The following is a 22102-nucleotide window of genomic DNA, read 5'->3' on the forward strand; positions in this document are numbered from 1 at the left end:
AAGAAAAAATAAACAACAAAATAATGTTAAAAAATAAATTAATTAAAATTGAAAGAAAAGTAACAAATTTTAAATTACAAATTAACTAATTATTTAAAAACAAAGCCTCTTGCCTCAATTATATAGTATGTAAGATTTTTGACACATTGAAATATGCAACAAAAAAAAAATAATAATAAAAACACATTTTTATTAAAATATATAAAAAAAAAAAATTTATTATTAAATATTATAGTTTAAATAAAAACTAATTAATTTGAAAAATAACGAAGAAAAATGCATATTAAAAAAAAATAACTTATTAAATTTTAAATTACAAATTAATAAATTATTGAAAATCTAAACACCTCCGCTTAGATATCTACCATAGTAGTATATAAAAAAATTGCGATTTTGAAATTTCCAAAGCAAACCTGTTTCCCAAAATAGCCATACATTTCCAGCTAAAAGGTAGAAAATTTGCCACAAACACGCATTTGATCGATGAGACAATGTTAGACGACGGTAGCAAGTGCCAAACAAATTCTGTAATACAATGCAAACAATGCAACAAAGAGTGCAATGCTACTTTGTGCTTGCCAGTGGCACGTCAGGGCGTATGCGTAACCAAAACAAATGATGTGTTGCACAAACTGCAACTTCTACTTACGAACTTTTCCCGTCACTTACAACAATAGCAATGATTGAATGCTTGCAGCATTTTGTGGCGCAACTGTTGTTTTTGCATTTACTTATTGTTTTTGTAGTTATACTTATTATTGCTTTAGTTGTTCTTATTATTGCTTTGCACTCCGGCCGTCGGTAGAATAAAGTTGTGTGCAGTCTGCTTTTGCAAACTTAAATATTTTGTCTTTATGGCGAGCAGCACGTCGGCTAAGCGCTGTATGAAAAGTTTCAACTTACACTCTCACAAGCAAACATACTTATATGTATGTGAGTAGCAACAATGTAATCACTCAATGCCTCCGTCAGTCAGTCAGTCAGTGACAGACACAGCGACAAACAGGCAATGCGTGCAGGCACTAACTACTATAGTAAGCAATCAACTTTGCTGTTGGCATTTACTCAGCACAAAAGTTGGCAATGTTGCTGTGCTACTCTTTACCGGCACTGGCTTGTATTTTTAACTTTTGTCTCAAATCTGCAATTTACTTATTACACTTGCTGTTTTGTCGGGTGCTTCTTTGTAGCCATTGGTGTTGCTACATTCTATACACTTTTCATTTTATCACAATTTTTATTTGATTTTTTCCAGTTGAAAATTTTTACCCTCGACTTTGTCAACGCCAAAGTTATAAACCGTTTGGAATTGCTTTGAAAAATTACCAAACTTTATTCGCACAAAGCGTGCGTTTGGCAAAGTCAAGCGGTGATGAGGCACGTAGAAATTTTCATACATTGCACACATCCAAACAAACATAGATGCACACATGTGCAAACACACACATCTCCAAGCATGTAAACATTGTACGCGCTCATTGTTAAACATGAGTATCAAAGTATCAAGAAGTTTGAGTAATGAGTCTTAAAATGTATTTGCGTTTACTTTTAACTGTTCAATTGTGCTTTTGTTTGAAACTTTTTGCACAGAAAATAGTTTATGCAACATGTTGCTAAGCGAGTTTGGCTTAAAAATGTGTATATTTTCAACTATTTTGTGGTGCTGTATGGATAAATTGGTATTTAGTTAAAAAAAAATATACATATACATATATAATATAATATCTATATTTTAATATCGAGAACAAGAAAAAACGTTCAATTTAGCTTGCACCGAAGCCACAATACCCTTCAGAAATACAAACAAAAAAAATAAAGAACTTGATTTTGTACGAACAGTTTGTATGACTGCTGTATGCCATAGTGCTCCGATCTGAAACATTTTTTCGAAGATTATACCGTTGCTTTGGATAATAATGTATACCAAATTTCGTGCAGATATCTTGCCAAATAAAAAAGTTTTACGTACAAGGCTTGAGTTTGATTAGTCAGTTTGCATGGCAGCTATATGCTAAAGCAGTGCGATATCAACGATTTCGACGTATGAGCAGCTTCTTGAAGAGAAAAGAACGTGTGCGAAATTTCAGAGCGATATATCAAAAAACTACCCCTGTTCAGCATATATATAAAAAGCATATCCGAGCAACATGTTGCTAAGTTAATTAAATATTGAATTATATACCTAAACCTAAAAATTTCGAAGCATTTGCAATTATTCTTAAAAAACTACCCATATAGAAAATAATATAATATTGCACAACACTTTTTGTTTACTTACCATGGCAAGGGTATATGTTGCTAACTTAATGCATTAATTAAAGGAGTAAAGTTTTAATTGCGTGATTGCGTTTAGGATATAAAAGCCGTGCAGTGTATATCGCAACACTCTAATTAAATTTTTTATAGATCAGCTTATAGTTTGTTGCTATATTAATTAAATAATTAATTAGTTAAATTAAATTACTAATTTGGGTTTATATATACATGTAAATTGACTACAAATTATAATATAGCATTCGGCATCCCATGAATTTCTTAACAACATGCTGCTTAGTTCATTAAGCGATTATAAATATATAAAACAAACATTCTTAATAATCTGTGGCCGAATTGTGAACGAATTTGTAACTATCGATTTCCATCCATTCGTATTATTTTTAGTGCACTTAGTAAGTCTTTGCAACATGTTGCTAACAAGCAAGAGTAATCAAACGTGATTTCTCTTACTAATTGGTCCCAAGAAGATTTTACTTTTTTGATGTAATTTATGTTTTATATATGTTATATATATTCGAGTACAATCTTTTTTCTTAAATATTGTACTATTTTACGACTTAGTGACTTGTTGATGTGCATATTTAGTAGGAAAAGAGCTATAATTATTACACTCGGACGTTGGTATATTTATAATTTTATTATATTTGAAATTTAGAGTTAGCAATATGTTGTTAAACAAAATTGCATGGAAAAAATTTATAGTATATATTTTATATAATTGTAATATAATATATGTATTATTTTCAATATTTGCCTGAGTCATGTGTTACCAATAATAATATAATAATAATAATATAGAGCGGCAAAATGTTGCGCAACATGTTTTTAAGTAAATCGTCAACGTTTTCCCATAATTTTTCATTATTTTATAAAAACAAAAATACATTACAACTAAAAGAAATTAATTACTTGCTTCAAATATTATTTATTGATAAATAAATTATCATCTCGCAACATGTTGCGCTACATATAGCAGGCTTCTAAACTGTAAAAACAAAATTTAATGCTACAAAAACACAAAAATTCAACTTTTTTTATTGCAAAACTTCATTAATCTTTTCCTAAGTAATAAAAAGTGAATATAAATCATACGGCAGCATGTTGCTGGCAAATTCTGTTAGTTTATAAGCATTTTAAAGACGGTTATATATGGCTTGATCAATCTTTTAATTTTGCAAAAACTTTGCCTTGCGAAGCAACCTGGATTCTTTTTAACTACAATTTACCATACATTGACAACATGTTGCTAGCGACAAAAATATAGCTAACATGTTTCTGCAGCCATTTCACGATGTCTAAGTTTTAACAGGGTAATAAAATCTAAATTTTTGACATTTTACTACACACTGTAGCAACATGTTGCCAGCGCCAAACCTATTGTAAAAAAGTTACTGAGGCTATTTTACGGTACATAAGCGTTTACTGGGTAATAAAATCTAAACTTTTGACACCTAACCCCACACTGTAGCAACATGTTACTAGTGTCAAGCATATAAAACCTAAATTTTTGGTCCATAATATCAAACTGTAGCAATATGTTGCTAGTGTCAAATATAGCTATTTTACGATGCCTAAGTTTCTACAGAGCTACCTAAAATTTTGACATTTTACCGCACACTGCAGCAACATGTTGCTAGCGTCAAACCTATAGCTTACATTTTGCTGAGGCTATTTTACGATACATAAGTTTTTACTGGATAATAAAACTTAAATTTTTGACACCTAACCTCACATAAGTATTTAACAGCCAACAGTGCAACCCTAAATTCAACTTGCTGTAGCTTAATAGTCTTAAAGGAATAAGACATAATATAAGCAAGTAAGAACTATAAAGTGTGCAAATGCATATTCGTCATTTCCATTTGTACAGCGAATAATAGCGAACGAAAATGTGAAAATGTAGACATACGAAATCACTTACTCACCCATACATATAAGAAGCTAAATGCACGAGAATTTCGTATATGTGCCTGTGTGTTGCCTTGAATATCGATTAGTTGAAACGACAACATCCTGCACTAGTTTAATGGCACAATTGCAGGCAATGAACTGAAAAATGATGTAAGCATATTGAAATTGTATTGCTTGCATGCGCATGAAATGGGCCAAAAAATGAGGGGAGGAGTGCAGTGCGAAGGCGGACATGGACGCGGAGTGGCGTGCCAACCAATAAAGGGTGCGCTTTAATGGGTAAGAACGTGAAGAGCTGCAAGCTAGCAACGCCACCAGCTGCAACAATGTGTTGCATATGCGATTTTAAATAGCACATTGCAAGAATGTATGTGTGGGTGTGTACGTGTGCGTCAGTGTGTGTGTATGTGAAGGAATGTCGTAAGGCATGCACGCATTTTATTACAAGTGCAAGCATTCAGGCGTTGACTGTGTGCTAAAAAAATGCACTAAGATATAGCATACATGTATGCAAGGATATGCGGGTGTCTGCGTGCAAGGATAACTGTTACAATGACAAAGTGGCAAACGCGCTGGCTAGGTGTTAATACAGCCATTTCGCTGCGAGCATATAAATTGCAAGGATTTAAATGATATTCTCCCTGCAGCAATGGTGTACAACATATGGTTGCAAAATGGCACGAATAAAAGAAAGCTTAGTAGCAGCTATGGCGTGTAATTAATGGCGGAGACCCTGCGCAGAATACTTTTTTTTCATTTCTTCTTCTGCTGTTATCTGTTTCTAGATAGTACTGCCTGTGCCAGAGATAATTTTTCGATGGAACTGGACAGTCTCGCGTCCTTCCGTCACTTAATTGATCTAACAGCATGTTAATATCTGTACTATTCAACCCTAAATGTAGGCAACAGTTTTTCATAAGTATTTAAATTAACAAAATAATGATACAAATGTGTTGCCTACATTTAGGATTATATATAATATATACCAGTAGTATTTTCTTACATAAATCAAAAACCTGGTAAACCGAGGGTTCAACTGGGGAAACCTCAGCGGCAGATAGTTGCCCAAAAGTATCATGAAGAGACATATGTATGTCTCATCCATTATCTTATATGTTTTAGTGGAGTTGAAGGTGAAAATAAAAAAGATAACTTCGAGAAACATTTCAACTGAGATCTTTAAACCACTACAGATAAGAGCCAGGGTACCAAAATGTGGACCAAAGGAGGTCAAAAATGTGAAAAGACAGTGAAAATATTATCTACATTTGACAGCTTGTACCGAAAGTACTGCGTCCAGTAACTCAGAAACGAGATGAAAAGCAAAACCAAAGCAGGAGGAAGAAGCATTATACAGTTACCCATCTTGAAGGCAAACTTCTTCCGTGAAATTATTATGTTGCTCTATTACGTTATTTAGAACACGGTTTTAATTCTCATATCCTATTTCCAAACTTGGCATGAAATTTTATATTAAACGACTTCGACAAGAGAGTTTTTACGGTTACCCTAACTGATTTTTATACCCACTTTTCTATGGTTTTCGATTATGAAATCGATTGGAGACTTATCCTTCGATAACCATATAAGTTTGATCAACTGATCTAAGGACTTGGTGATCGCCAGAAATTTATTAAATGCAGTGAGACCCAACTGATATTATATGACTGCACTGTTGGTACGTAAACCAAATATATATTTTTTTATTTTTAATACAAAACAACTGAACGTAACACTAGACTTATTTGCTTTTGCGCGCATTACATTTTTTTCTTCAAGAACTGTAAACTATAATTAAAAATGCGAAATTTAAGGTTGTCCATGACCGCCTTCGCTAATAATATTTTTAATACCGAAAAAACTGCTCGTAAAAATCAGTAAATATGCGCAAGACTTTAGCTGCATCGTAAACTCTTTTTAAATGACGCACGTTCAATAAGTTTCCAATTTTTTTTTGTTCTACCTTGGGTCAAGTCTGCTCTAGGCTATCAAATTAGCACGTATAGTAGTTAGTAAAACGTTGAAAGGAATTATCGAGTTGCCTAGCAGCAAAGTAGAGTAAAGTGCACAGTTACAATCAAAGTGAATTGGAAATGGAAGCGAAAGCAAAGCGCTGGCGTAAGAGAATCTCATCAAAACGTGTAAGGGATTAGAGGCAACGCCAACGGGAAAAGTATTTGTTTAGCTGGCAATTGGATATGCCAAGCCATAAATATCTATTTTTTGTAGGCATGCGCTGCTAGTAAGCAGCGAGCAAATAAAGACCTTATCAACGGGTTGCAATGCTCCAACACCAATGAGCAATGTCGCAATGTCGCAAGGTCGCTGTTAAGCACAGTTACGTCTATATTTGTATGTGCGTATGTTAAACCTTGTCATTGGGGCTAAGGCAAGACACAACAATTTATAACTGGCGAGCTGAGCGCACACAGCAAGCGGGTTTTGATTATTTTTTATAGCAACCTATGCCAGCATTTATGCATGTGTATGTGTGTCTGTCATCTGTGTGTATTTATACCTTATGAGATTACTTTCAAAGCATATAAGCACAGCTCTCAAGTCTAAAATCATGATTTCTTTCATTATTTTTCTGCTTTATAGCGCATACACATGTTGTGGTGTAATTTCAATGCGTATATATGTATGTATGTAGGTATATGTATTTGCGTGTTTGTAAGTAAAAGTTGCACTTCTTTTACTTTCATATACCAAACGTTAACATTAAATAATTTATGTGACTCTTAGGATAAATCGCTGTAGTGGGTGAATAAAAACGGAAATTTTTGCACTCGCCATAACAATGAAACTATTACGAGCACGCGTACACGCACACACAAATATGCTGCCACATACAAAGTATCTGCATAGATTTATAGGAAAAAAGTTTAGCGTATTATACGCCAACACCGCATATCCTTGAGTGTTGGCGTCTTTGTATGCATGTAGTTGTATGCTATGTGTACTTGACAGCAACGATTATCAGTATCTGCGCAACTTCACGCTCTCGGGCATTATCTATGTGCCACACACACATATACATATATACATACGTATACGCATAAACGCATAACGAATGTGTGCGTATGCAAATCCTTAATGGAAATTTACGACATGAAAACGTGGCTAACTAAATATTACATATATGTATATTGCTTACAGTTGGCATATGTTTATGTATTCAAACATATGTAAGCTAAATCTCATACGTGATTTATGACTGGAAGTTGTAAAAAAATTTATTTAAAAAAAATATGTTTCATACTAAAATCGCATTTTGTTACATTTACTTAGGTGCTCAAGCTGAAATCACCAAAATGTATCTGTACATATGTACATAAATATACGCATATGTATAAGACTGTATATAATAAGTAGAAATCATTCAAACTTTATAAACGAACGCAGTTAATATTGAGCTTACTACATACTAAGTTTGAGTGCTATCGGAGCCATATTACAGGTGGAGTATGAATGTCCTTTTTTAATAAATTCTGCAATTATGTTCAGAAATCACTCAAACTTTGCGTATGAACGTAATTGAGAAACTTCTTAGTGTATATCAAATTTGATTGAACTCGCAACTGTATTAAGTGATGTACACGAATGTCCTTTCTTAATAAAGAAAAGTCAATATTTGGCTTAAAAATGTTTTAAATATTGTGTGCTGCTGGAATCATATAAAAATGCTCGAATGTATGTACATATGTATGTACATACATATAAGACTGTATTAATATATACACAATTACAGTGCAATAGAAATCCTTCAAACTTTACAAACGAACGCAGTTAACACTGTGCTTACTACATACCAAGTTTGAGTGTAATTGGAGCCATATAACAGTTGGAGTATGAATGTCCTTTTTTTAATAAATTCTGCAATTATGTTCAGAAATCACTCAAACTTTGCAAATGAAAGTAATAGGCAATCTGCTTAGTATATACCAAATTTAAACTCGCAGTTATAGAACGATTTATGCTCGAATGTCCTTCCGTAATAAATAATTAATATTTTATTTAAAGATGTTTTAAATATTGTGTGCCATTAAATAAAAAGGCTGTCATATAAAAAACCTGTAATTTGAACTCGTAATATTGTATGTGTATTAGATTCATTTTTAAGTAATCGGAATATGTAAAAATCACTAAAAACATCTGTATGAACGCAGTTGATAGCAAACTACAAGCTTGCCCAGTTTGAATGCTACTAATGCACTATTACAACTATCACACAAACGTATTTTTTTTTTTCATTAAATAAATGACTATAATGACAAAGTATAAACTTTGCCGTCAACAGAGCGTACACTTTCTAAAGCCAGTTTAGTTTGAGTAACGGTTTTTTTCAGTTTTTATACAAACCTAACGTACTCTGCACAAATTTGCTGGATTAGTACATTTAATTATAAAATTTAGTTTGTTGCGCGAACTTTAATTAACACCATCATTAACTGTTACCTGAGTTTTGCTTTGATTAACTGTACTACATCATTAGGGCACCAATATCCTGTTTAGCTAAAATAGTTATTCTTAAATTTGTAGTTGCCGTGCGGCAATTGATACGCTTCTTTATATATGAATTTAGTTTACATACTTTAATACAATCTTTTATTGAGCATATAATGGGTTTTAAAGGATACATGTAAGTTGAATTGATAACTTTAATTTGAAAACAAAAAAATGCAATTTTCCACTCAAAATTGTTGTAGAAACGTATGAAAGTGCCCACTATCTGTAGAACAAATTGTTGTTTATTTAGCGAAATATCTCGACTTCTGCCCATATATCCTTTTTTTATTATTTTCCGAACATTGCAAAAATACACAAGCTAAGCATTGTATTTTATCGAAATGAAGCCTACGAATGCAATTCAACGGTCGCTAAGCGCGGTCGCGGCTTTTATGTCGCAACTACCTAAGCGCTGCATTGTATTGCTATATACTTTTTTCAAATGCGCACAAACTTTGCTAAAATCAACATAAAATGCTGTTGTTTACGCAGGAAACAGAACTTTTCTGTTTACAACAATGTAAAAAGTTAAATTTGCTGCAGTTGCAAGTAAAAAAAAAATGTTCATTTCACTACAAGTGCGCAACCATAATGAAGGCAGTAAAACTCTAACTGCGTACACGTAAATTTATGGCGTAGTCAAATCATTGTTGTGGGTTTTTTCGCAAGTACGATTTTTTATGATTGCCTACTTTTTATGTTTAGTCCAACAAGCTGTTGGTGTTGCTTATATGGCAAACAAGAATTTTTAATTAAACGCAGGTTTTTAGTAGCAATCAATTTTAGACTTGCTATAAGGCTGTAGAAAGCTGATGTGTAAACGCATAAAAAATTTCAGCTAGCTCGAAGCAATATTGCTGTTAAGCTGCTAATATTCTTTTTTGCGAAATAAAGAAAAATTATGTTTGCTTTGCTAACAGAACAGAAATTTACGAGTTTTTGCTTCAAATACAAAATTTAAATATTTAAGGATATTCCAGCAAGTATTTTACAAATTCTTTGTAAATCAGTAGATTTGTTTAGTGACAGCGACATTATAAGTATTAATTAGTGCGGAAATACCAAGAAGCTACGACCGCCTAATTCACAGTTGGCAACATTCACTTCAGGTCAAGACATAATTAGCGTTCAACACAATTTGGTGATAATTCATTATATTATCATTAGCTTCGAAAAGTTATAATCCTATTACAACTTTTACAAAAGCAATTCAGCCTAAATTAATGTAGAATTTGCATATAAATGCTACAACATTTTCGTATATGGTACATATAGTAACGGAGAGTAATGGCATACAAAATATCAAATCACTCAAACAAATTTAATTCCAAATATACACACAAAAGAAAATGGATTGTCATTAATATATGTAAGCATTCACACAGAACGTCAAATTACCCAACAAACAATTTGTAGAAGGTTTATCAAAAATTGAGAGACGGATTAGAGAGATGTAAAAGAGAAGAGAAGGGAGAAGAGCGAATATTCATAAAAACGAAACGGGGAGAAAAAGAGAGGATATTTTCTAAACAAAGTTAGACAGAGAATTTTGTCTCTCTCTCTTTCTCTCTTGTTGCATTCTCTCACTCAGAGCAGAGGAAGAGACAAGTGTCTAAAAAAATAACTATACGTCAGAGTTCGAACCTATCAGTTCCCCACTCCTCTGAAAACCATATTTAAAGTATCATGCTTTACTGAATCTATGAGAAATCTAAATAGAACTATTTATTTAACATGAACGAGAGAGTGTGAGTTCTCAATATTTATATACTACATATACCATATAATATTTTTAATAACTAAATACCATTTCTGTATGCTAATCCATATGCTTAAATGATCTGTGCCGAAAATCTACACTGAAGCTGAATTTTTACGCAACGTGAAAAAGAGCTATTGTAAAAAATGCACTAGCTTGGCGGCTTCATTAAGAGCTTTTTGTAATCCAAAAACTGAAATATTCACAGAGTTAACAGCTCTGAAAGAAGAAAAGGAGAGCTTATCGCTACTCCTATTATAAATACATATAAGTAAACCCGAACAGAGTATTATGGCTACTCGAAGCTCAAAGTGTTTGTAGAGCAAAATATATAGACAGTTACTCAGTTCGCTGTACGGCTCAAATTAAATTGCAGTTTATCAGATTTAGTAGTATAGAATTTTCACATTTGTCAACTTCGTTTCAGTTAGCCCTTAAAGTCCTTCCTTCAGACCTATGGAAGTTCTTCTAACCGAGTTATGCTTCGACGAAGTTAAGTCAACGTTTGAAATACCTAAATAACATGAACAATGTATATAGCTGAGTAAAGTCGCTGTGACCATAATTCAAAGACTGAAACCAAATAGAAGGGTGTTTTGTTCCTACTCCGAGTTGAGTAAGACGCTCGGGGCTGCGATCGAACTTTGAATTACTGATTATTAAGCAAAAACGAAACTTTATACGAAATGCTACTGGAAGCTTTTCAGATAATTCCAAATGAACTGTAATTTATATACTAGATTTTGGTACCTTGAGAATTTAAAGTTAAGTAATGATTAATCAGATTTATCTAAGAAATACTATTTGTGAAGATTGGACTTCGACTCTACTAGCTTCAAGTATTTTCTAAAGTTATGAGGCTGCATAAAGAGATTTCGACACTGATGTTCGGAGTAAATTTTTCAAATGCCATAATTACAAGGGAACTCATAGATCTAATAAGAGGCCTACATATTCTGTAAGTAGATGGCTATAGGTCAACAGGCGAAAAATTTTCACAATCGGAGAAAGGATCTAAGACAATATTACGCAAATCGGCATAGGTACAGATCAATCAGATTTATCAAAGGAATAATATTTGTTGAGCCTGAGTTTCAACTTTACTGATTTCAAGTAATATCTAAGGTGCTAAGAACTCCTTTAAAAGATTTCGAAACTGATGTTCGAGATAAATTTTCGAGAAAACTTTCAAATTTCATGATCAAAAGTGGACTCTTAGATCTAATAAGGGTTCTAGATGGATGAAGGTCAATTGAAAAGCGATTTTCCCAAGTGGAGAGAGAAGTTAAGTTTATTTTATGGTATAACAAGACCTTCAACGAAATTATTATTACAAAATAGCTACGACAGGACATTTAGACATTTATTTTTGCTACGACTGGTCTACATTGCTGTACGGTGTACGCATATAGCATGTGCCAAGTAGAAAGTATTAAGTGAACGGGTATTGTGAATAATACAATCTGACAGCAGACGGGTGGACAACGGAGGTAACTAGGTGAGTATGACATGCAGCCGCAAGCGATAATAAAAATAAATAAATATGAATATAGAAAGGGATAAGAATAAATAAAGTCATATTATATTAAAAAAGGATATGTAGCGGGACGGGTGCGATGCAGACGAGTGATAATATAGCTGGCAACAAAACGATATGTTACGATACGAAAAAGAACGCAAAAATATATTGTAGAAGAATGCTACAAATGAAAAAATAATAAAGACAACAATAAAAGCAGCAGCAATAAAGCCAGCACTATAAGTAGACAGGCATGTGGTTTGACCTGCTTCTGTCAGAGCGTAAAATAAAAGCACAGTAGTATGATATGAAATAAAAATGCAGAAGTAGATGTGAAAAATCATATTACAACGACACACAACTGAGTAGCGGGTAAAGGGATAAAGTCAGTATATCAGTTTAGCAGGAAAAAATTAGTTACGAATGCCAACAAACAACAAAAGCTAGCAACAAGGATACATATATGCGTGTGTTCCGTATGCAAAAAAAATAAATAAATATAAATAAAAATAAAGTGGCATAAAAGAAATGCTAATAATAAGTAAATAATAAATAAAATAAAAAAATGCGAATGATAAGAATGGAAAAGTACAAGTTGCTAGCCATATTTACAAGCAAGTGGACTGGTGAGGGTACATCCTTGTTAGCTTACAGTGCTATTTATAGCAATAATGCTGATAAAATACATTAGGCATAAACAAACAAACCTGTAGACAAGAAATATATGTAAATGTAAGCGTGGTGTGAGTGTAATGCAGGACTAAATTTGCATATACTATCACAAAATCTAACACTTTTAAGCCCACATATGTGCGGTAGCATATTTAAATTTTATGGGAGACTTCAAGTGTATATGTGCTTGCCCATAAATGTGTATGATATGGCTGCATACGAAAGCAATTCATTAAATGACAAGTGCTGTAGATATTTGCGTCCCTGCTGGATGTGAGCGCAAAGCAAACCAGACTGTCAAAAATTGATCAAAAGCTTAAGGTCAATAGCGTTGGTATGCGACAAGGTAGTGTGTAATGGATAAAAGCAAGTATGCAGAAGACAAGGTAAGCCGAGCACTTAATTGAAATTGCTATATATATAAATATAAACATACATATGTATGTATGCCAGTAACTCCAGTAACTAGCGAGGTAACCAAGTGCATGTCTATTTGACATATCTACGTTAACCGCAGCGGTCAAGTGATAGTGCTTTGGAGATGAAATTTTGCGGTGCAGCCAATTCAAGCAAACGCCCAATTGTATTTATTGTTGGTTTAATCTCAATTAATTTCAACTGATTTGCATGCGTATCCAATTCATCTAGTGCCGTATGCAATGCTTCTAATTTTAGATAACAAATATTGAAATGCTGCAAAGTAGACACAGCAATGCAGTTTTGATGTCAAACTTCGGTGACGAATGTCAAAGACAACGTACTTTAAGCATACAAAATTTCGTACGTATAGCTTACCAATTGCAGCAGCTGCCGGAATGTCCTTTTTTTTTGAAGTAAACAAAAGCTTATTCCATGTGCGCCATATTAATTAAATCAAGTGTTTTTAGTGACAATAATTTAAATTTTAGTTCTAACAAATTGAACTACACAAACTAATGACTTTGGTGGCATAATATAATATAAGCAGTTTACTAATGTTCTTTTTTAAAAAAAAAATTAAAAATAAATTTAATTTTCGTCATTTAGGTGAAAAATATGTGTACTAACGGTACTTAACGATTTTGGAAACTTGAATGCACATTTTTCAATTATTTAATAGACTTGCAGCCTACAAAGCTTTTAAACTACAACTCATTATATGCAAGTTGAAATTCATATGCTGTTTATCAACTAAAATTTGGTTGCTATTTTGTACGATTTTATGAATATTCTGTTTTGTGTGTTAGTCCATATGATTCTTTAAAATAACTTAAAAATTTGTATTTCACAAGTATTGAAATGCTGCAAAATAGACACAACGCAGCAATATGGTTCTTTAACTTTGGTTATGAACGCCAAAATCACTCCAGCTTATACATACCGAATTTCACGCTTACTCAGCTTACTATTTGCAGCTGCTGTTGGCCTGTCCTTTTTGGGAAGTATACAAAAAATTATGGAATATGCGCCTTATTCATTTACATGAAGTGTGTTTAAGTAATTCATTGATACATGACAGCTATATATGTATGTATGTATGTACAACATAATTTCCAAACCATCATTTATTTTATCGCACATCACTTGGCATACTGATTTGCACTGGCAACTCCAGCTGTCTGGAACATTTTTTCACACTTAAATACTTGTATGTAATATTTGTACATAAATATGTCTTTACATGTACGAGGGCTGCTATATAGCTGGCTGGCCTAGGCAACACTAAGTGTTGCCAGGTGCAATCTGACATTTCCATTGGAAAGTTTGACATTTTTTAGCATAACATCACTCAGAACGTTTTGTCATTTAATTGTGAATTGTTTTATTTACAGGGAATTAAAAAATTCATCTCGGCCAAAAAATGGAATTAACTCGTGAACATTTTCGTGCGATCATTTGAACTGCTAATGCAAGACCGTCATGTAACATACCTTCAGATAGAGGCATGCCTATGCATTTCTTCCACCAGCATACATTCGATATTGCATGAACACCTGGCCGTAAAAAAGGTTTGTTCTCGTTGGATCCCGCACAATTTGACAATCGCTCAAAAAAAGGCTCGTGTGGATTGGTGTAAAGAAATGCTGAAAAAATATGATCGCGGTGCTTCAAAAGACGTTTATAAGATCGTCACAGGTGACGAATCATGGATCTATGCGTATGAGCCCGAAACAAAACAGCAATCGACCGAAACAAAATAAAAAAAAATTAAAATAAAAAATAACAATTTTCGTTGATAAATATTCGTATTTTTATTATTAAGTCAGAAATATATATAGCAGCCCTCGTATATATATAATATATTTTCCTACCAAGTGTTTTCCATATATGCCTTACAAGTGAAATTCATTTGTGCCATCACTCAATTGAACTACGACGGCTTCATTTACCAACGAGTGTTGCTTAAATTAAACGTTTTTTTTCATATTTTTTCTTATTTTTGTTGCACGGCATACAACAAACGACCATGCTGTGATTCGCTTTGTTCCATTATGCGAGCGTATTTTGTATGGCGTGTAATAAAACAAAGTGCACAAAAGCAAAAGTAAGAAACAGCAAGCAAACGTAAAAATCAAGACTAAACTGAAAGCATGAATATGTGCAGAACTTGTTACTATACGACAAAGTGTTTGTGTTTTGCCAGTTGCTTTTTGGCATACAATGCTGCTAATATACTTATATTATATGCTTACATTAACAGGTACGAATCATTGTATGTATGTACATACATACACATGTACATTTATAGTTTCAGTACTCATTAATAATATTTGTGTGAACGCAAGGAAGAAAGCAAATATCAGCAAGTTGCGGTAATGAACAACATAATAGATGATTTTTGCGTTGTTATAAATATGTTTATTTCACATATAGAAAAAGGACATTCGTCAGGAGTTGTTAAGGAGCAAGTGATTTATATGAAATTTGGCACAAGATTAGTGCATTAATTAATAGCTACGTTCATTTGGTAAAGTAGCATGCGATAGCGATAATCAGTCAAAAATTATGAAATTGAGGGCTGGTTAGATTTTTTTTTTTAACATTTTAATTAGCTTGCTTAAATGTAATATAATTATTAACAAACTTATGTTAACATATGAAAAAAGGACATTCGTATGTGGTGTTAAAGGAAACATGTAATTTGCTTGTTATAAGACATATGCTTAGTAGAACGATAGTTACGTTAATTTTGAAAAGTATAGTTAAATAGAACTGATTTAAAATATGATAAGTTAAAATGTATAATGTGTTACGAAAATAAGGGCGTTTTGGAATTTTTTTGCAAACGCCAACATAAATAAAGCCAAATGAAAAAACTTTTTTTTTTTTTCAAAAAACAAAAATGCACGTTATTTTTTGAACACACGTATGCGGCTAACCTCGCCCATGTAATACAGCAGCAAAATTTCTATAAATTTATTTCGTAAATCCCACCTTTGATTTAAAATTTTAAGTTTTTAAGCCTAAATTTGATCAATAATGACGTTGACATAAAAAGGATATTCTTGGTGTGACAGTAAAATTTAAGCCAGTTATTTTAAACTTTGCACGAACTTCGTACAATAAATGCCACGTTCATTTACGAAATATAAACTTGAAATCCTAAGCCATTTGGACGTCATAAAATTTTTTTGTAAATTCCTTAGAACTATTTGCTGTCAGCAATTTCGTATTGCAAACATTGCTCGTTTACGCTTGACTTTCGCAATTTAATTGAAATGTATACAATGCATTTGACAGCTTAACTACAAAGCAGGATGAGTAGAAAGCTGTAAACGTACCAAAGTGACCACATACACAAATATGTACCAGCAGCATACAGTAATATAAACTGAATAAGGCAATTACATACAAAATATATAACTGAAATTAAATACCGACAGTCAAACGCAAAGGAAAAACAGGATGAAAAAAATGTTTTGTGACACATAACGGATGTCGTGAATATTTCAACTATGTAACAAAAAAGGACAATGAAAACGAAAAGGAATTGAAACAAAGCCAATAGCTGCTTTTAACAGAAGTAAATAGTGGTTTTTGTTGGAAATTGCAGCGACGAAAAACTTTTGTCGATTTTTCTTTAAGATAAATAAATGCAGCGATTGCACTTTTGGAAAGGATGTGGGCGTACATATCGGAAAAGTAACGAAATTAAGTTGTGAAAAAGTTATGCGAGAAAAATGTGCAAGTCAAATTAGTGTAGGAGTAAGTATGAAAGAAAGAAATTACTTGCAATTGAGTAAAATCTGAATGCGACGGCAGCAATAAGAAAATTGAAAGTCATTAAAAGGGCAAGCAAGAAGTATGAAAGTATGCAGAAAATAGCGAGCATTTAGAAGCTGTGAACAGCTGTGCGGAGAATTACAAATATTATACTTAAGTGGACAATTGTGGATATAAAGCAGCAAGGGATAATGTCTCCGATTGCAGTAATTTACAATGAGTGGAAAATTTTATACTCTCACTTATGCAGACAATGGTGATGCGCTTGACCTACTTCTGCTGCTAAATGCATGTGAAATAGCAGGAGAAATTTCAAGAAGGTTAGAAGTGCGCAAGATGATTAAGTAGACATTTTATACATAGGTATATAGAAACTCTCTCTTTATACGAACGTCAAATACACAGCACGCTGCTTTCTTTAATTTTACAGAGATTGGTTGATAGTTTAGTCCTTTTTTGTATAAAACAAAATGTTTTTTTTTGTATAATACAAACAAGTTTAAAAATAAAATCCAATATGTAAATAATTGCAGCGGCAAACCAAGTTTTTCAACAAAGTTCATTGCAGTAATCGCGAATTCTAAACAAAAATTATGCAAATAAAATAAATATATATTTTTTCCGAACCTACAAATTAAATAACACACAAACTGGCTTTTAGATCCATTATTCACGCACACAACATTTAAAATTACATTTCACATTAATTGGTCACAAAATATATATTTCATAATAAAGGATATTCCCACAAGTTTTACAGCCTGCATGTAACTCAGCTGAAACTCGCCATCAGCTTCACCACAGCAACGCTACGTTCACACACCAATTTGCAACGCAAATATGCAACAATGTGATGTGGTATGTAGAATGTGGCGAGCATGAACGCCGCAGGCATGAAGCTATTAAACTTTACAGGTACTTTATATGCTATTAACTCATAGTTATGAGTATGCTATACATATATTTGTATGTACTTAAACAATCACATTTTTCACGTTAAGCAATGACATTTTTTGTTTCAATGTAAATGTGTGTAGTTTTTATATGCTACATTACATTGAGCTGAAACTCATTATACGAGTGTATATTGCCAGCAGCTAAGCCATATGTAAAGTTCAATTGCAGTGCACACATATAGCAGATATCGCACGAATATCGTTTTTCTCAAGCGCAACAAAAATTTTTTTTAAAGTATAAATTTACATGTTTAATTTGTATATGTTGAAATGCTCTACGCTGAAACTTTTCATAAGAACGCCTACAGACTTTGGCTTTGCTTTGAGCGCTGATATTTTTATATATTGTACATATACTATGCATAATTATTATGTATGCAAGCTATTGCAAAAGGTTTTGTTTAAGTGCTTGTAAATTCTGCATGCTTCATTTTAGCATGTTGAAACTCATTATACGAACGAAGACTGCTTGTAGATATGCTATCGGCGAATTTCAGCCAAATCAGAGGTCTATATCAAAAGCCTCTCATATATCCTTTTTTCAGTTGTGTAAAAATAAAAAAATAAAAAAAAACCCATATAGCGGTTTGGGAAACGTAATGCGAATGAGTAAATAGTAAATGTATGCTAATTAAAATGGAAATAAAGTTTTTCCGCCCTTTTTCAAGAGCTTCTCTAAGATAAATAAAATTTTACAGTAATAGTTTATTTTCTTTGGTACTCACATAGCCAATTCATGCGCTCGGTGTACTCCACTTTCCGTTTCAGATCTTTGACGAGCGCACGAAAATCCTCATCGTTGAAATGACACTGTATGATTGTATTATTTAGCTGCACAATGTTGTATTCATTATTGCCATTGCTGCCCGGGCCGCCAGCGGTGGGTTGTTGTTGCTGTTGTGATTGTGCTTGTGGTGATGTAGTGTGAGTTGCAGCCAATTGCGGCTGCTTTGCGGTCGGTGAGGGTGTCAACGCAGCAGGCGACACCAGATTGCCGTTATTGGCAGCGTCCACTTGACCGCCCAAACTTAATTTGCGGCTGACATTAGCATTGCCGCCGCTACCAACACCACCAACAACGCCAGTATGCGCCGTCGGTGCACCTTCCACATTGCTGCATGATTTGCTCAATATTATAGTCGAACGATTGGCTATGGAATTGGCAGCTAACAAATGTTCACCCGCGCCGCCGCAACTACCGCGATGATAGGGAAATTTACCACCACCAATAGTGTAGTTGTTGTTCTTCAGCGTTACTTGCAATTGATTGCTCAACAACTGCTGCTGCAATAATTGCTGACTACTGGGATGCGTTGAGCAATCGCTGGCGCGCCGTCGCCGGTCCATACAGCCGCCTCCAATGCTGAATGGTTGTAGGAAAGCATTGCTATAGCTGCGCTGCTGCTGTGCTTGCGGCGGCTTTTGTTTGGCTTGACTAGATGCAGTGTTAGCGATGTTTACGGATACACCAGCGGTGGCGCTGCTCTGTAGTTGTGCCGCGGACGCACTTGCTGACACTACGCTACTGTTATCGGCGGCAATATCGCTACTATTGTATAAGTTATTGGCATTGCGTAAATTCGTTTGCTGCTCGATATCGACGGCGTCTGCCCGCAGTAGCTGTTGTCCGACGTTGCTTTCCGTCCCCACAGCGCTGCCGCCGCTCATAATGATTAACTGTTGTGGCTGCGGCGCGGACTGTTGCTTGCAGTTGGCTGCAATTTTGCCGTTACCACGCTTGCTGCCGCGTCGACTTTGTTGTCGGCGCCGTATTACAGTGATGCGATGCTGCCGCTGTTCATAGAGCTGCACCAAAAGCTCCTCCAGCACAGCAAGAGAGTGCTGGGCCGTGAGGTTCTCGTCGCCGCCTGTTACCAGCACAGATGACTTACGGCGCACCGTAGCCGCAGTAAATGTGGCAGATGTCTCCTCCTCGTCGTCGTCTTCCAGAGAGCTGAGCGCAGTTTCTTCTTCTGCGCGCGGCACTTGCGTTTCCTGCACGCACGCGCTGACTACTGCTTGCGCACTACTTGTTAGCGCGCTATCAGGCGTTGTGTTCCGTTGGCTGGCTAAATCAGTTGCTGCTGCTGTATGCGTTGTGTGCGCTGCGGCTGCTGTTGCCGCTCCCACTGTCGCGCTGTCGTAAGCCGTCGTTGCGTTCTTTGTGCGATAACCTGACGCTGCTGCTGCACCTTTACGGTCCGTATCAGGTATGGAATGACGCAGCAGTATATCTTGCAGTTGTTTGCGCTGTTTTGCGGGACTATATGGGTTTATCAATTTGAAATCACCATGGATTTTAGCCAAAAATCGCACTCGCGACGCAATATAACCGATTTTACGCAACACGCGCACATCAGCGCTAATGCTAGTGTGATGTTTTTGTCTGTGCCGTCGACTACTGCTGCCGCCGCTAACGCCAGTAGCGTTACTCAACCCACTTACAGCGCTGCCGCGTCGACTATCGGCGTCAAGCGCCGACGCTATATGACACTCACCGGGCGCGTGTTCGCGACGCAATTTGGCGCGTCGTTTGGATGCGCTATATAAGAGGTGCGCGGGGAATGCGGGACGCGCACGAAATGTATACACTTCACTGTTTTCGTCGCTGTCGTCACTGCCGCTGCATGATGTATTCGCGCCCGAGGAGGATGTTGACGAAACCGAACAATCTGAGGCGCAGCTGAGCTGATAATACTCCGCCTCCAAATGTTCGGCCGCGAGGCTAAGTGTGATGGGCGTGTTGCTGTTGCTACTTAGACTGTTGTGTGTCGTGCTGGCTGCAGCTGATGCTGTGTTTATGGTTGTGGGTTCACTGCTCGCGGAGCGCTCACTTACCGCTGCTGCTGCTGTTGTGTGGTCGTCAACTGATTTGGACGCATGACCTTTGAGAGAAGCGTTGCGCTCAGCTTTACTATGCTGCGCGCTCGCTGTAGGCTCAGCGCTTGTTGCTGTTGTTGTTGTTGTACTTGTTGTTGTTACAACTGTATTGGCATCGGTGTCTGACGCTGTTGTTGTTGTGTTTATTGCTGTTTCTGGCGTTGCTTTTGGCGGTGTTGGCTGCGTACTGCTGCGGCAGCTGCTGTCCTTGTACATTTATAAGCCAAAAAGCCACAAGATCGTTCACGCAATCAAATGAATGTGTATGGAGATGAGTGCACGCGCGCTATTATGAGAGTGGATGCGCAAATTTGTGCGGGTTAGCTATAAACGCTATTGTGCGTAGTTGTTGAATGCGTTGGTGCGCGCGCGCGTTGCCCTAATAACAGCTGCGAGGCACAAGGTAAGTGAAACTAACGAATTACCGGCGGCGTCACTAAATATTTATATATATATTTATTTTTAATTTTTTTTTAAAGTAATATTTTTTAGTGTGCTTCAAATAACTATCACTTTTGTGTTTTTTGGTTTACTTTTATTTTTTTTTTTACCCGCTTTTTTCACACCGATTTTTTGCCCCCTCACTTAATTTTCGCTAAGCTTTTAACACTTATTTTGCCTTTGGCATACTTACACACTTGTAGCGCGCTCGAATTTCCGTACATATTAACACGCTACCTACTCCTTATGCACTTAGCCGCGCATTTATGCAATTATCCTTGCATTTGCTTTGTGCGCTTGCATTACAATTGTGCGCTTATAATGACAATGCCAACTCACAGCTGTGGCATATAGTATTTATATGCAAATTTTATAGTAACATTTAAGTTTCAAAATCACACACACACGCGCGCACTTCCTTTTAGTTTGATATCCTCTTTTTACATAGTTTTCATTCAATTTCTCTTGAACACAATGCAGTCGCTATGGCTCGCAGCATTTCCATTTCGCCTTTACATATTGCCGTCGACTCCACTCGCATTTACTACACTGCATATATGCGTGTGTGTTTGTGTTGGCTTTCCATATCCTTACCGCTGGCAATTTCGTTTATGCGCTCGACTTCCGTCTTCGTCGTCGTGTGGCTTATGTTAATACTGTAAGCTTCGTCCACGCCATGTCCCGCCTTAACGTGGCGAGGTCAGTGTTTAGCGTTAGTTCTCAAATTTACACACTTCAGCAGCAAGAATTTTGTCCTTCGTAGACGCGATGTGAAATCTGTAAGTATAAAAACGTGTTGTACAATAATTATTGCTCAAAATAACTGCTTCTACTACTCTCTTAAAGTTATATAGTAAAAATTTTTTGTATATGAACTTTCTATTTCCTTTCTAGCGACAAAAATATGCATGAAATTATGCAGATTTATATATTCCTACCCTTGGTGACCGTATTTGCATAAGTTTGAAATTATCC

The 22102-nt window shown here is 35.2% G+C and overlaps 1 protein-coding gene across 1 annotated transcript in view; it reads right to left on the bottom strand.

Annotated features, from left to right (window-relative positions):
* Positions 1 to 22102, bottom strand: part of Pde9 (phosphodiesterase 9) — a 187535-nt gene that overhangs the window by 89823 nt on the left and 75610 nt on the right. The window contains exon 4 of the mRNA XM_036359671.2: positions 18532 to 21904. Coding sequence (XP_036215564.2) covers positions 18532 to 20902 — 2371 coding nt within the window. The 5' untranslated portion in view covers positions 20903 to 21904. The remainder of the gene's footprint in view (positions 1 to 18531; positions 21905 to 22102) is intronic.

Source organism: Bactrocera oleae, chromosome 5, assembly GCF_042242935.1.
Source record: "Bactrocera oleae isolate idBacOlea1 chromosome 5, idBacOlea1, whole genome shotgun sequence".
NCBI lineage: Eukaryota > Metazoa > Arthropoda > Insecta > Diptera > Tephritidae > Bactrocera > Bactrocera oleae.